Source organism: Dictyostelium discoideum (genome assembly GCF_000004695.1).
Source record: "Dictyostelium discoideum AX4 chromosome 1 chromosome, whole genome shotgun sequence".
NCBI lineage: Eukaryota > Evosea > Eumycetozoa > Dictyosteliales > Dictyosteliaceae > Dictyostelium > Dictyostelium discoideum.
Genome location: NC_007087.3, coordinates 2,790,420 through 2,804,904, shown reverse-complemented (window position 1 = coordinate 2,804,904; position 14,485 = coordinate 2,790,420). Strand labels below are relative to the sequence as shown.

The 14,485-nt window shown below is 23.2% G+C and overlaps 7 protein-coding genes across 7 annotated transcripts in view; 6 read left to right on the top strand and 1 right to left on the bottom strand.

Annotated features, from left to right (window-relative positions):
- Positions 1–99: 99 nt before the first annotated feature.
- Positions 100–1,521, top strand: gpt2 (hypothetical protein; the record flags this gene model as incomplete). Its single annotated transcript, XM_001134468.1, has 3 exons — positions 100–199; positions 323–740; positions 828–1,521. 3 exons carry the CDS (start codon positions 100–102, stop codon positions 1,519–1,521), a joined length of 1,212 nt encoding a protein of 403 aa, XP_001134468.1.
- A 425-nt stretch (positions 1,522–1,946) lies between these two features.
- DDB_G0270526 (hypothetical protein) lies at positions 1,947–2,147 on the bottom strand (the record flags this gene model as incomplete). Its single annotated transcript, XM_640889.1, has 2 exons — positions 1,947–1,972; positions 2,012–2,147. 2 exons carry the CDS (start codon positions 2,145–2,147, stop codon positions 1,947–1,949), a joined length of 162 nt encoding a protein of 53 aa, XP_645981.1.
- Positions 2,148–2,394: 247 nt separating this feature from the next.
- On the top strand, positions 2,395–5,385 carry DDB_G0269452 (hypothetical protein; the record flags this gene model as incomplete). Its single annotated transcript, XM_640888.1, has 1 exon — positions 2,395–5,385. One exon carries the CDS (start codon positions 2,395–2,397, stop codon positions 5,383–5,385), a length of 2,991 nt encoding a protein of 996 aa, XP_645980.1.
- Positions 5,386–6,085: 700 nt separating this feature from the next.
- Positions 6,086–6,788, top strand: DDB_G0269450 (hypothetical protein; the record flags this gene model as incomplete). The annotated part of the gene is made up of 2 exons (XM_640887.1): positions 6,086–6,583; positions 6,666–6,788. 2 exons carry the CDS (start codon positions 6,086–6,088, stop codon positions 6,786–6,788), a joined length of 621 nt encoding a protein of 206 aa, XP_645979.1.
- Positions 6,789–7,799: 1,011 nt separating this feature from the next.
- Positions 7,800–9,161, top strand: efaAI (elongation factor 1 alpha; the record flags this gene model as incomplete). The annotated part of the gene is made up of 1 exon (XM_640886.1): positions 7,800–9,161. The coding sequence occupies one exon, from the start codon at positions 7,800–7,802 to the stop codon at positions 9,159–9,161; it is 1,362 nt and encodes a 453-aa protein (XP_645978.1).
- A 624-nt stretch (positions 9,162–9,785) lies between these two features.
- DDB_G0269448 (hypothetical protein) lies at positions 9,786–13,827 on the top strand (the record flags this gene model as incomplete). The annotated part of the gene is made up of 2 exons (XM_640885.1): positions 9,786–10,144; positions 10,308–13,827. 2 exons carry the CDS (start codon positions 9,786–9,788, stop codon positions 13,825–13,827), a joined length of 3,879 nt encoding a protein of 1,292 aa, XP_645977.1.
- Positions 13,828–14,249: 422 nt separating this feature from the next.
- The window catches only part of DDB_G0269446 (hypothetical protein), a gene marked incomplete at both ends in the record, with an annotated part of 1,161 nt that continues 925 nt past the window's right edge, over positions 14,250–14,485 (top strand). The window contains one exon of the mRNA XM_640884.1: positions 14,250–14,485. This exon is cut by the window's right edge and continues 442 nt beyond it. Coding sequence (XP_645976.1) covers positions 14,250–14,485 — 236 coding nt within the window.

The window sequence follows — 14,485 nt, the reverse complement described above, 5'->3', positions numbered from 1 at the left end:
TTTTTTTTTTTTTTTTTTTTTTTTTTGTTTTATTTTGTTTTGTTTTATTTTTATTTTTATTTTTATTTTTATTTTTTTAGTTTATATGAAAATATTAAAATGATAAATAAACTAAAATGGAGATTTAAAACAATTGCTATTGTATTATTTTTAGTTTTTATAACAATAATCTCAATGACAAGTTTTGAATTTTTACAAGGTACCTAAACAATATTTTTTTTTTTTTTTTTTCTAAAAATATCTTACCACATTCTAGTAACTTATATTAACCCCACCAAAATTTCCAAAAAAAAAAAAAATAAAAAAAAATAAAAAAAAAAAGAAATTGTTGAAATAGAACAAACATCAAATACTTTATTTAAAAAAGAAGAATCATCATTAATAGGAAAAAAAAAAAAAAAAACTAAAAATATATTTTTAAGAGAACAAGGAATTAAACCATTTAAATCAGATTGTAAACATATTGATATTGTTTATACATGGGTTAATGGATCAGATCCTGTTAATATTGAAAAATATATAAAATATGTTGATTACAATGATAGATTAGAAAGTATTACAAAAGGTAGATATAGAGACTATGGTATTTTAAAGTATTCTTTACGAAGTGTTCGTAAAAATGCACCATGGGTTAGAAAAATTTTCATAGTAACTGCTGATCAAATACCTACATGGTTCAATACATCAACTATTGATGATAATGTTGAATTTATATTTCATTCTGAACTTTATAAAAATAAGTAAGTTAAAAAAAAAAAAAAAAAAAATAAATAAATAAAATATACAGACACACACATGTTAATTAAAAATAATTTTAAATTTTATAGATCACATTTACCAACATTTAATTCAGATTCAATTGAAATTAATTTATTTAATTTACCAAAAAGAGTATCAAATTGTTTTTTATATTTAAATGATGATATTTATTTTAGTAATCCAGTTTTACCAAGTGATTTTTATGATGAAAATTTTAATCCATATATATTTCAAAGACAACATAAAATATCAAGTGATTTTGAAATCTATGAAAATGGTACAAGAGGCAGTATTCATTATACAAGTATGATAAATACTAATAGGGTATTGGATAAACTTTGGTTTAAATCGAAAAGATATAGAAGTGATCATGGTGTATTACCATTGAATAAAAAGATATTGAAATTAATTTATAAGAAATTAGAAGAAGAGGTTGAAGAAACTTCATCTCATAGATTTAGAGATCCAAAGGATTTACAATTTTCATTCACTGCTAATCAATTCACAAGAAAGTATAGTACTTTTCAAGTTAAACCTGGTTTCAATAGATTAATACCATTAAAAAATGTACAATTTCGTCAATATTTAAAATTAATAACCTCTTTAAAATATAAACCTAAAACAACTTGTTTAAATGATAACTTTGAAACATTCAATAATAGAATTTTAAAAAGAATTGATAAAACTTTAAATTTTTTATTTCCTCAAATTTCACCTTTTGAAAATGGTTATTTTTTAAATAATAATAATACCAATATATAAATAAAAAATTATATAATCTTTTTTTTATTTAATTTTCATAATTATTTATTAAAAATAGTTTTTCTATTTTTTTTTTTTTTTTTTTTTTTTTTTCAAAGATTACTAACCAAGATAATAAGAAATAGTGGGATTCAAGGTATGTATCTTTTAAAATGTGATCAAAAATTTGGTGACGGTGCTTATTTAATTTTCTTAATTGTTTTATTATTTTTTGAAAATTTTTTTTTTTTATGATTATTTTCTCATTTTTTTGGTGGGAAATTTGTTTGGATTAAAAATCAGTGAAATTTTATTCAATTTTACTAGATGATCAATTTTTTAAGGTGGCAGATAATATTGTTCTAAATTTAATTTAAATTTCATCGATATTCAGATTTGGGGGGGGGGGGTATATTTAAATAATAAAAAAAATGTTGCGTCATTTTTTATGGAATTAGAATTTTTGTAATAACTTTTTTGTTATAAAAAAAAAAAAAAAAAAAAAACAAACATTCAAAAAAAAAAGAAAAAAATAAAGGAAAAAAATAAAAGAAAAAAAAAAAAAAGAAAATGTAAATTATAATTATTAAAAAAAAAAAAGCAAAAAATAAAAAATAAAAAAAAATTAAAAATAAAGCCATCACCATTGAAAATTACTTTCACCACTCCGATGCACAATTTTTTTTATCACACCAACCTCTAAAAAAAAAAAAAAAATAAATAAATAAATAAATAAATAAATAAATAAATAAATAAATAAATAAATAAAATAAAAAAAAAAAATAATAAAATTATTAATGACCTAAATCTTTTTTTTTTCTTTTTTTTCCTTCTTTTTTTATTTCCATAAATAAAATATCCAATTAAAAGATTTAAATATTATAAATCAAAAAAATGGATAATAATAATAATAATAATAATAATGAAAAATATAGAAGTTTTATGATTGATGGTAAAAATTATGATATTTTTATTAAAGATATGGCTAAATTATATTTAGACGAGGATAAAACTGATAATGATAATAATAATGGTGAAAAAGAAAGTTTATTTGATAAATCATATTGTTATATTAAAGAAATTTATACAAAATTTAAAGAAAATTTTTCAAATAATAAAAATTGTAAAACTCAAGATGTTGTAACAATTATTCAATTATTTTTAGTTTATATTAAATTAGATGATAAAGTTGCTCAAGTATTTAAATGTGTTGTTGATAAATTTATTGAAGAAAATTCAAAAGAGAATGAAAAATGTTGGATTGAAAAAGATTTATTATTTAATACAGATTTGCATGATTCAATTTTATCATTAGATTTATTAAAGATTAGATCAGCCTATATTGATGAAGCATGTAATAATATGGATGAAAGTAAAGATTATGAAATTAGTGAAAGGATTTATAAAAAAGTTAAAGATCATTCATTTGATGTCTATGATTTAGAGAACCAACAAGGTAATATTAAAAATCCAGATGATTTCAAATTATCAAAAATTGGTAGATACCATATATCATCAAGAGCTCGTGGTATTCATGGCTCAGAGTATGGTGAACTTTCATTAGCATCAAATATTGAAATTGTTAAACAACTTCTTTCAATAATGTCATTTGGCCTTTCAGATAATATAACCTTTGGTAATGGTAATGAAAATGAAGCAAATGCATATTTAATTGGTGGTGCATTAGTAACATGTATTGAAACTCTACCATTGGAATATATTAAACTTTATGATGAAATGAAATCGAAATTACAATTTTCCAATGAAACTGTTGAATATGAATTTCAAACAAAAATAAAAAAAGAATTTAAAAAATCAGAATCAGATATCGATATCATTATTACAGCACCAACAATTGAAATGGGTGAAAGTAAACTTGAATCATTATTAATTGAAATTAAACAATGGATTGATAAAAATGAATATTCCTATCGTTTTATACGTACACCAAATTCAATTACAATTATTGGTGATCAATTTAGACCAATTCAAATCATTACATTATTTTCAAAAAATGTTGAAGAACATTTAATATTTTGTGATTTAGATTGTACAGCAATTTGTTATAATGGTAGTAATGTTAAAATGATTCCACGTTCTGCCATTGCATTTAATAATAGAACAATTTTGGTAACAACAAAGATGGAACGTTCTCAAAAATACTCTGTTAGAGGTTTTCAATGTAAAAACTTTGAATATTGTAAACATTTGGATCGTTGTGTTGCAAGAAATTCAATTTCTGAAAAATATGAAAAATATACTTCAATTCCATTTCATCATGTTCAATTTAAACCAATGTCAAGAATTTTGGAATTTTTACGTAAAAATTTTAAACCCCGTTTCTTGGCTAAAGAAATTCATGAAATTTTAAATCCAGATTTAATTGGTAGCTTTACAAAATTTGGTCCAATAAAAGATTATTGTTGGAAAATTTCATGCTTAACTGTAAATGGTTTAATAAGTTGTTACATTTGTAAAAAGAAAATTATGTATTCAAAACTTGATATGGTACCATCAAGTCTTTGTAAAGAGTGTAATGAATTTAATGATTTCTCACGTACAGAATTTGATGAAAATTTATTTAAAGATTTCAATTTATTAAATAAAAAATATGCATTGGTAACTGGTGCTAGAATCAAAATTGGTTTTGAATGTGCTGCATTGTTATTAGGTTATGGTTATAATGTAATTGCAACTACAAGATTCCCACATCTTGCAAATGAAGCATTTAAAGAAAGGTTCTCTTCAAATCCTGATATTTTATCACGTTTACATATCTATGGTTTAGATTTTAGAAGTATTGCTGCTGTTCAAGAATTTATAAATCATATAAAATCAAATTTCCCAAGAATTGATATTTTAATTAATAATGCTGCTCAAACAATTCGTAGACCAAAAGCATATTATCATAGTTTGTTAACCGGTGAAAAGGAAATTAAACAACTTTTATTAACTAATCAAACCGATAAAATGATTGATCAATTTCAAGAGATATCGTCTGATGATGATATGCAAATTATCAATGCATCAGATAGTGATAGTGATTCTGACAAATCAATGGTTTTAGTTAGAGTTAATGATATTAAATTTGGTGGTTCTTCTTCAACTTCAATCATTGAAAGTACATTATTACCAGAAGATAATGATGATAGAAATGAAATTCTATTCCCATCTGAAAAATATGATCAACATGGTGAACCATTAGATATGAGAAATAAAACAAGTTGGACTTCACAAATTGATGAAATTTCAACTGTTGAAATGGGTGAAGTTAATTTAGTAAATTCAATTGTACCAACCATGTTTGTTTCTCAATTAATACCTCTAATGGAAAGAAAATCATTAAATAATAATAATAATAATAATAATAATAATAATAATAATAATAATAATAATAATAATAATAATAATAATAATAGATCAAATAGATTTAATAATAATAATTTTAGAAATAATAATAATAGCAATAATAATAATAATAACAATTCAACAGTATCAAAATTAGATTGGGGTTATATTGTAAATGTTACATCATCAGAAGGTGATTTTGATTATGATTATAATAATCAAAGTGGTAATCACGTTCATACTAATATGGCAAAAGCTGCACTAAATATGATGACAAGATCAATTAGTGCCTCTTTAGAGAAAAGAAATATTCATGTTTCTTCAGTCAATACCGGTTGGGTTAGTGATATGGGTCCAGTTACTGATAAAGATTTTAAAGTTAGAAGTAAAAGAGCTAGAAGATTCTATCCAATTCCATTAACTTGTCTTGATGGTGCTGCTCGTGTTTTACACCCAATTTTCAATAGTTATTATAAAATACCACCATTTCCAACCGGTTCATTATTTGTAAACTATAATATTAAACCATGGCAATAAAATAATATTATTAATAATAACAATAATAATGAAATTTATTAAAAAGAAAATAATAATAATAATAATAATAATAATAATAATAATAATAATAATATTTATAATATTAATAATGAAATTATAAAAAAGAAAACTAATATTATAAACCAAGAGTTTTTTTTTTCCCTGACTAAAAAAAAAAAATATATAAATGGGTTTTGGGAAATCTATTTATGGATTGAATATATGAATAAAAAAAACAATAAAAAAAACAATTAAAAAAATAATAAAAAAAATAAAAAAGTAATTTGGATTTTAAACTTTTATGGCCTAATATTGTTAGTTTTTTTTTTTTTAATTCTAAAATAGATTTTAATTTTAGTTTATTAGTTTTAATTTTTTAATTTTTTAAGGTATTGGAAATTGATTTGGTAAAGGAATTTTTTAAGGTGTCGGAAATTGATTTGGTAAAGGAATTTTTTAAGGTATTGGAAATTGACTTGAGTTTTTTTTTTTTTTTTTTCAGGGAATTTAACCAGAAAAGATAAAAAGAAACAAATAAATTTTTTTTTTTTTTTTTTTTTTTTTTTTTTTTTTTTTTTTTTTTTTTTTTTTTTTTTATCATTACTGCCATTACTATTTCTCCATCTTCAACCATAACCTAATTTTTTTTTTTTTTTTTTTTTTTTTTTTTTTTTTTTTAATTATTAGTTTTATTTAAATAATGTCAAATCAATTAGTTAAATCCAATGTTGGTAGAATGAATTATTTTTTTGGACTTCAAATTACAGAATTATTAATTTATAACCAACTTAAACAAATTCAAAATTCAATGAAAAAAAGTTGTAAATATGTTGAAAAAGATTTAATTCCCTCTGAAAAATTTCATGTTACTGTATTTGTTATGGAATTAACAGATGAACAATTATCAATTGTTAAATCAACATTAATGCCACAAACTAAATTATTAGCTACTGAAATATTTGGTGAAAATAATAAACCTTCTTCATCTATAAAAGGAATAGGTTCATTTAAAGATAGAGTTATATGGGCTGGTGTTAATGAAAATCATGATGGGTATAGTAAAATAGTGGATTATAGAAATCGTTTATATAAATTATTTAAAGATCAAAATATTAAAGTTGAAGAAGATAGAGATTGGCATCCTCATATTACAATTGCAAAAGGTAAAAATATACAAAGAAATTATCTTCAAATTAAAGTATGTATAAATTTTAAAAACACATCACCTTTTTCTTTTTTAAATCAAAAAGTTTCTAACAAATTTTTAAAAAAAAAAAAAGAAACATATGGATGAAAATATAGAATTTGGTTTTCAAAACTTTTCAAAACTACAACTAATGAAAATTGGTACTACTGACCCAATAACTAAATATTATTTTGTTGAAGATACTATTGATTTATAATATACAAGATAAATAAAATATATATATTTATATCATCCCAACAAAAAAAAAAAAAAAAAAAAAAAAAAGAAATCATAATCAAATAAAGGGTTAAAAATATATATATATATATATATTTTTTTTTTTTTTTTTTTTTTTTCAAATCAAAACTCTATCTATTTCTTATCATCAATAATTTTACCGCTTTCAATCATTATAATCTTTCATTTTTTTTTTTTTATTTTTTATTTTTTATTTTTTATTTTTTAATTTTATATTTTTTATTTTTTATCTTTATAAGAATAAGATCAGAGATTATCCTTTTTTTATTTTTTAATAATTTTTTTTTTTTTCAAATTTTTTTAAAATTTTTTTTTTATGAAGATCGGTTTTTTTTTATGTAAAACTTATGTAAATGTTATGTTGGTTTATCAATTTATTTTTAAAATTTTTTTCGAAAAAAACATTTTTTTTTTATTTTTTTTTTTGCGACGCATAAAAAGAATTTTTCAACTTTTTTTGATTCATTGTTATAATCAACTTTAAAGAAAGGTATGCGCAAATTATGAACATATTCATAAAAAATGATATTTTCCACACACACCACATAAAAAAAATAATAATGATAAAAAAAAAAAATAGAGTAGTTTAAAAAAAATTGAAATAATAAGCATCTTATTTTTAGAAAAATAAAATAAAAAAATAAATAAATTAAAATAAAAATAAAATAATAATAAAAAAAAACGAATTAAATAAATTGGGATAAACACACTCACACACAAGCACACCTTTTCCATTAAATTTCGCATTAAAATTTTATTTTTTTGTGTTCAAAAGAATATAAATTTATTTTAATTTTATAATTTTATTCATTAATTTATTATAATATATACAAACACACACAATAAATATATACACACATAATAAATATACACATGTAAAATTTTATTTATTATATTATTTTTTTGAAAAAAAAAAGTTTTATTAATACTAATAATTTTTTTAAAATTTAATTTTTTAGAATAAACAACCATGGGTAAAGAGAAAACTCACATTAACATTGTCGTCATTGGTCACGTAGATGCTGGTAAATCAACCACCACTGGTCATTTAATCTACAAATGTGGTGGTATCGATAAGAGAGTTATCGAAAAGTATGAAAAGGAAGCTTCTGAAATGGGTAAACAATCCTTCAAATACGCCTGGGTTATGGATAAATTAAAGGCTGAACGTGAAAGAGGTATCACCATCGATATTGCTTTATGGAAATTCGAAACCTCCAAATACTACTTCACCATCATTGATGCCCCAGGTCACAGAGATTTCATCAAGAATATGATTACTGGTACCTCCCAAGCCGATTGTGCCGTCTTAGTCATTGCCTCCCCAACTGGTGAATTCGAAGCTGGTATCGCCAAAAACGGTCAAACTCGTGAACACGCTCTCCTTGCTTACACTTTAGGTGTCAAACAAATGATCGTTGCTATCAACAAGATGGATGAAAAATCAACCAACTACTCACAAGCCCGTTACGACGAAATTGTCAAGGAAGTTTCATCTTTCATCAAAAAGATTGGTTACAATCCAGAAAAAGTTGCCTTCGTCCCAATCTCAGGTTGGAATGGTGATAACATGTTAGAAAGATCCGACAAAATGGAATGGTACAAAGGTCCAACTTTATTAGAAGCCCTCGATGCCATCGTCGAACCAAAACGTCCACACGATAAACCATTACGTATTCCATTACAAGATGTCTACAAGATCGGTGGTATCGGTACTGTTCCAGTAGGTCGTGTCGAAACTGGTATCATTAAACCAGGTATGGTCGTCACCTTTGCCCCAGCTGGTCTCTCAACTGAAGTCAAATCAGTCGAAATGCATCACGAACAACTCCCAGAAGCCCGTCCAGGTGACAATGTAGGTTTCAACGTTAAAAACGTTTCAGTCAAAGAAATTAAAAGAGGTATGGTCGCTGGTGACTCCAAAAACGATCCACCACAAGAAACTGAAAAATTCGTTGCTCAAGTTATCGTCCTCAACCATCCAGGTCAAATCCATGCTGGTTACTCACCAGTCTTAGATTGTCACACTGCTCACATTGCCTGTAAATTCACTGAAATCGTCGATAAAGTTGATCGTCGTACTGGTGCCGTCGTTGCCAAAGAAGGTACTGCCGCCGTCGTCTTAAAGAATGGTGATGCCGCTATGGTCGAATTAACCCCATCTCGTCCAATGTGTGTTGAATCCTTCACTGAATACCCACCATTAGGTCGTTTCGCCGTCAGAGATATGAGACAAACCGTCGCCGTCGGTGTCATCAAATCAACCGTCAAGAAAGCCCCAGGTAAAGCCGGTGATAAGAAAGGTGCTGCTGCCCCATCAAAAAAGAAATAAATAAATAATATTTCTTAATAAATAGCATTTTATAATAATTTTAAAAAAAAAATTTCTTTTTTTTAATTTTTAAACTTTTTTGTATTTGATTTGTTTTTTTTAAAATGGTTTAATTTTAAAAATTATGGATATTTAATTAAATATATTTAATTTTAAAAACTATGGATACATTTAATTTTTTTATATAATCTCATAGAGGTAAAAAATAAACTAAAACATTTTCAGGAAAATATATTGTTTTAAAAAATAAATAATAGGATTCCCAAAAGTTTAAAATATATTAAATTTTTTTATATAATTTCAAAAAGGTAAAAAAAAGAAAAATGTATATACAATGTTTAAAAAATATCTCATTTAAAAGAATAATAATTAGTTATGTATATACATTTTTCTTTTTTTCAATCCTAAAATTTTCTTGTCTTTTTTTTTTTTTTTTTTTTTTTGCGGATTTTTCTTTTTTTTTTTTTTATTTTTTCTATTTTTTTTTTTTCCTTAAAATATCAAGATATTGCGCAATTTTTTTTTTTTTTTTTTTTATATTTTTATATTTTTATATTTTCACAAATCCACATATTTTCAATTATCATTTTTATATTTTTTTTTTATATAGATTTCTTAGATAGAATGTCAACAAATGATCAAACATTAGAACATATATCAAGATCTCAAGATAAAAATGTATTTAAAGAATTTTTGAAAAGGGGTGATTTATCAACCAAAAGGAATAGTAAAGGTCAAACATTATTACATTTAATCGCGATGAATGATAATATGTTTGCATTAAAATTCTTTTTTAAAAAAAAATATGGATTTTTAAAAGACACCTCAATTGAAGTAGACCATAGAGATATTGATGGTTATACACCATTACATTATGCTGTAAATCAAGGTGCATTTGAAATTGCTACAAAATTATTATCAAGAGGTGCTGATCCAAATGCAAGAACTGAAAATGGTTTAACTCCATTACATTTATTAACAAAGTAAATATACATATATATATACAATATCTTATTATTATTATTATTATTATTATTATTATTATTATTATTATTATTATTATTATTATTATTATTATTATTATTATTATTATTATTATTATTATTATTTTAATATACTAATATATATATATATATTTTCATTAAGATATTGTTATTCAAATAAATCAATTAAATTAGCTCAATTAATAATTGAAAATGGAGCATATATAAATCATAAAGATAATAAACAAGAAACACCATTACATAGGGCAACAATGTTAAATGATAATTTTGATTTCTTAAAATTATTATTATTTCATGGGGCAAATCCAAATATTGTTAATAAAAGAGGTAGAACATGTCAACATTTATCAATTGAACAAGGTAAAGTTGAATTATTGGAATTGTTTTTAATGTATGGAGCAGATTGTAGTAAACCAACACCAATATTACCATCACCAATGGAAATGGCAGCAATTTCACCATTTCCATTGATTAGACAATTCTTTTCAGAAAGAATTTCACCAACTGGTGAAAACATTTTAATGATTGAAAAAGCTGTATTTTTAGGTAAACCAGTTTCAACCTTTATTCAAAATGGTGATTCTTTTACTACTGGTACTTCAACTCAATTATATACTGGTAAATTATTTATAACAAATTTTAGATTAGTTTTTAAACTTGATCAACCAAATAATAGTAATAGTAGTAATAGTAATAGTAATAGTAGTAATAGTAATAGTAATAATAGCAATTGTAATAATAGTTCAAATATAAATTTTCCAATATTAGAAGATGAGGAAGAATCAATACCATTGTTATCAATATCAACAGTTAGAACTGATGATGATAGAGATAATCAATCAAATGGTGGTTCTAATAATAGTAATGATTTAGATTCATCATCAGGTTTAAATAAAGAAACAATTATAATACCAACAAATAATAGTAATGATATTTTCTTTACTACAAGTGAAATTACAACTGGTGGTAATATAATTGATGATTATTTAATAAATCCGATTGGTTCTAGTACTGGTAGTAATAATAGTAGTAGTAGTAATAGTAATAGTAATGGTTACTATAATTCAAATCAAATAAATTGTAATAATAGTCAACAACAACAACAACAACAACAACAACAACAACAACAACAACAACAACAACAACAACAACAACAACAACAACAACAACAACAACAACAACAACAACAACAACAACAACAACAACAACAACAACAACAACAACAACAACAATCAAATATAAATCCAACAATAACAACAACAACAACAGTAACAACATCATTAAATCAACAATCAATTATAAATGTACATAGTAATAATAGTAGTAATTTAAGTGGTCATTTTAGTATTAATCAAAGTGCATCATCAATTTTAAATAATATAATTAATTTTAGTAAAACTTCATTAAATTTAGTTAATCCATCATTGGGTGGTTCATCACCAAATCCGACACCACCTTTATCACCAGCTCAATCTTATCATTTTTCTTTAGATAATTTATCACAACAACAACAACAACAACCACCACCACAACAATCTCAACCAATTTTAAATAGTTCACCTGTAAATAATAATAATAATAATAATAATATAACAACATCAATTTCATCAAATAATTTATCAAATTATACAATATCAACATCATCAATGAGTTATCAATTAATTAATATTGAAACTAAAGATTTTAAACAATTTAAATTATATTTCATGTCAATTCATGTTAGAGATAAAATAATGGATTTAATAAATTATCATTTTAAAGATAAAATTGAAAGATCAATAAAAGTAACAAGTCAAAATAAAAATATTCAAAAAAAGATTGTTGAAGAGAATATTCAAATGCAAGATGAATCAAGAGTTGAACATATTGATCGTTATGAAAGTTATGGTATTTTTGAGGAAATGGTACCATTTTTATTTGCATTTTTATATAAATCACCTGGATTTTCAGATTTAAATCCATCATCATCGTCATCGTCATCAACAACAACAACATCAACATCATCACCATCATTTTCAACACAACCAAATGTTTTAAATTCAAGTACAAGTAGTATAGATGGTTGGCAAGTTTATAATCAAAGAAGAGAATATGCTAGATTTAATATCTATGGTGATAGTGAAAATAGTGGTTGGAAATTTACAAACATCAATAAAGATCATAGAATGTGTTCAAGTTATCCAAGTTCATTGGTTGTCTCAAACAAAGCAACTGATAAAGATTTAGAGAAAATATTTTCATTTCGTAGTAAAGGTCGTATACCAACATTGTCATGGAAAGATCCATCTTCAAATGCTTCCATTAGTAGATGTAGTCAACCATTGGTTGGTATTGAAAGGGCACGTTGTCCAGAGGACGAATTTTATTGTAGTAGTCTAGCATTAAGTTCACCATCGAAAACACTCTATCTAATTGATGCAAGACCAAAAATAAATGCAATTGCAAATACAGCCAATGGTGCAGGCTTTGAAAATATTCATAATTATCCAAATTGTAAATTAATATTTATGAATATACCTAATATTCATGTAATTAGAAAAAGTTTAGAGAAATTAGTATTGGCAATGAAATCATCAGCTCGTGACAAAGATCATACCGAGAGCACTGATATGAGATTTTGGGGCTACATCGAAGAGACTGGTTGGATATCACATATTAAATCAATATTGGAAGCGGCAACTTTCTCTGCTGAATTAATCCTAAAAGGTAATAGTATATTGGTGCATTGTAGTGATGGTTGGGACAGAACCCCGCAAATCACTTCATTAACTCAAATTCTATTGGACCCTTTCTATCGTACAATTCATGGGTTTCAAGTATTAATCGAAAAGGAATGGCTTAGTTTTGGCCATAAATTCTCTTTACGTCTTGGTCATTTACCTGGTAATGAAGAAGAGAGATCCCCAATTTTTCAACAATTTTTAGATTGTTGTTTTCAATTATTAAATCAGTTTCCATTACTTTTCGAGTTTACTCCATCTCTATTGTTATTCATTTCCGATAATATTCATAGTTGTAAATATGGTACTTTCTTAAATAATTGTGAAAAAGATAGAATTCAAAATCAAGTTAAAACCAAAACAATCTCAATTTGGACTGAAGTTAATTTAAATGTTAATAAATTTTTAAATCCATACTTTAATCCTCAAGATATTCAATCAATTAGACCAAAATTATATTCACGTTGCTTAGAACTTTGGAAATCATGTTATATGAGATTTGAATCAAAAGATTCTTGGATGCATAGTAATTGGTTATTACATAATTCAAATTTTAATAATTTAAATTATTTTTCAAAATTTAATCAAAATAAACAATTTAATAATAATAATAATAATAATAATAATAATAATATTAATAATAATAATAGTAGTATTAATAATAATGATAGAAACTCAATCTCTTCAAGTACCAATAGTAATAATAATAATAGTTCAGATAATAATAGTGGTTGGATTTCACAAAGTAGAAACTCTCAGCCACAACATTCACCAATACTTGCAAGTCATAGACCAAACTCTTCATTAATTGATGATTATACTGGTGATACAAATTTAAATATTTCAAACAACAGCAATAACAATAATGGTGATACCCCCACAAACACAATTCATGATTCAGATATTATTAACACCCTTGAAGTTTTAACAGAAATAAACTAAAAATAAAAAAAATAATTAAAAAATAAAAATTAAAATAACCAAAAATAAAAATAAAAATAAAAATAAAAAATAAAATTTCAAAAAAAAAAAAAAAAACACAGTTTTTGAAAAATATCAAAAAGTTTTGTAACTTTTTTTTTTGTTTCAGTTATATTAACTTTTTTTTTTTTTTTTTTTTTTTTTTTTTTTTCTTCTAAATTTTTTAATTTTTTTTTTTTAAACATTATTTTTTATATATCTTTTAATACATTGGCAATTACAATAATTATTTTTAATTTTTTTTTTAAATAATTTTTTTTTTTTTTTTTTAATTTATTTAAATTATTTAAATATTATTTTAATTTATTTTTTTAATAATTAAATGTTTTATTATTTGTAAAAATTATTTAAAAATAATATAATATATATAATAAAATTAAACTATGAACCTTCAAGATTTACCGACAGAGGTATTTTATTTAATATTATCAAAAGTTTCAAGTGATTTTATAATTCAAGAATTTCAATATGTTTCAAAATATATTTACCATCTCTGTAGTGATGAATTATTTTGGAAATTATTATCACACTCTAAATATAAAAATTCTCCAAAATTAAAATCAAGATTTCAAAAATTAAATAACCAAGAATTTAATGAAAATCAAGATAATTTAAATAT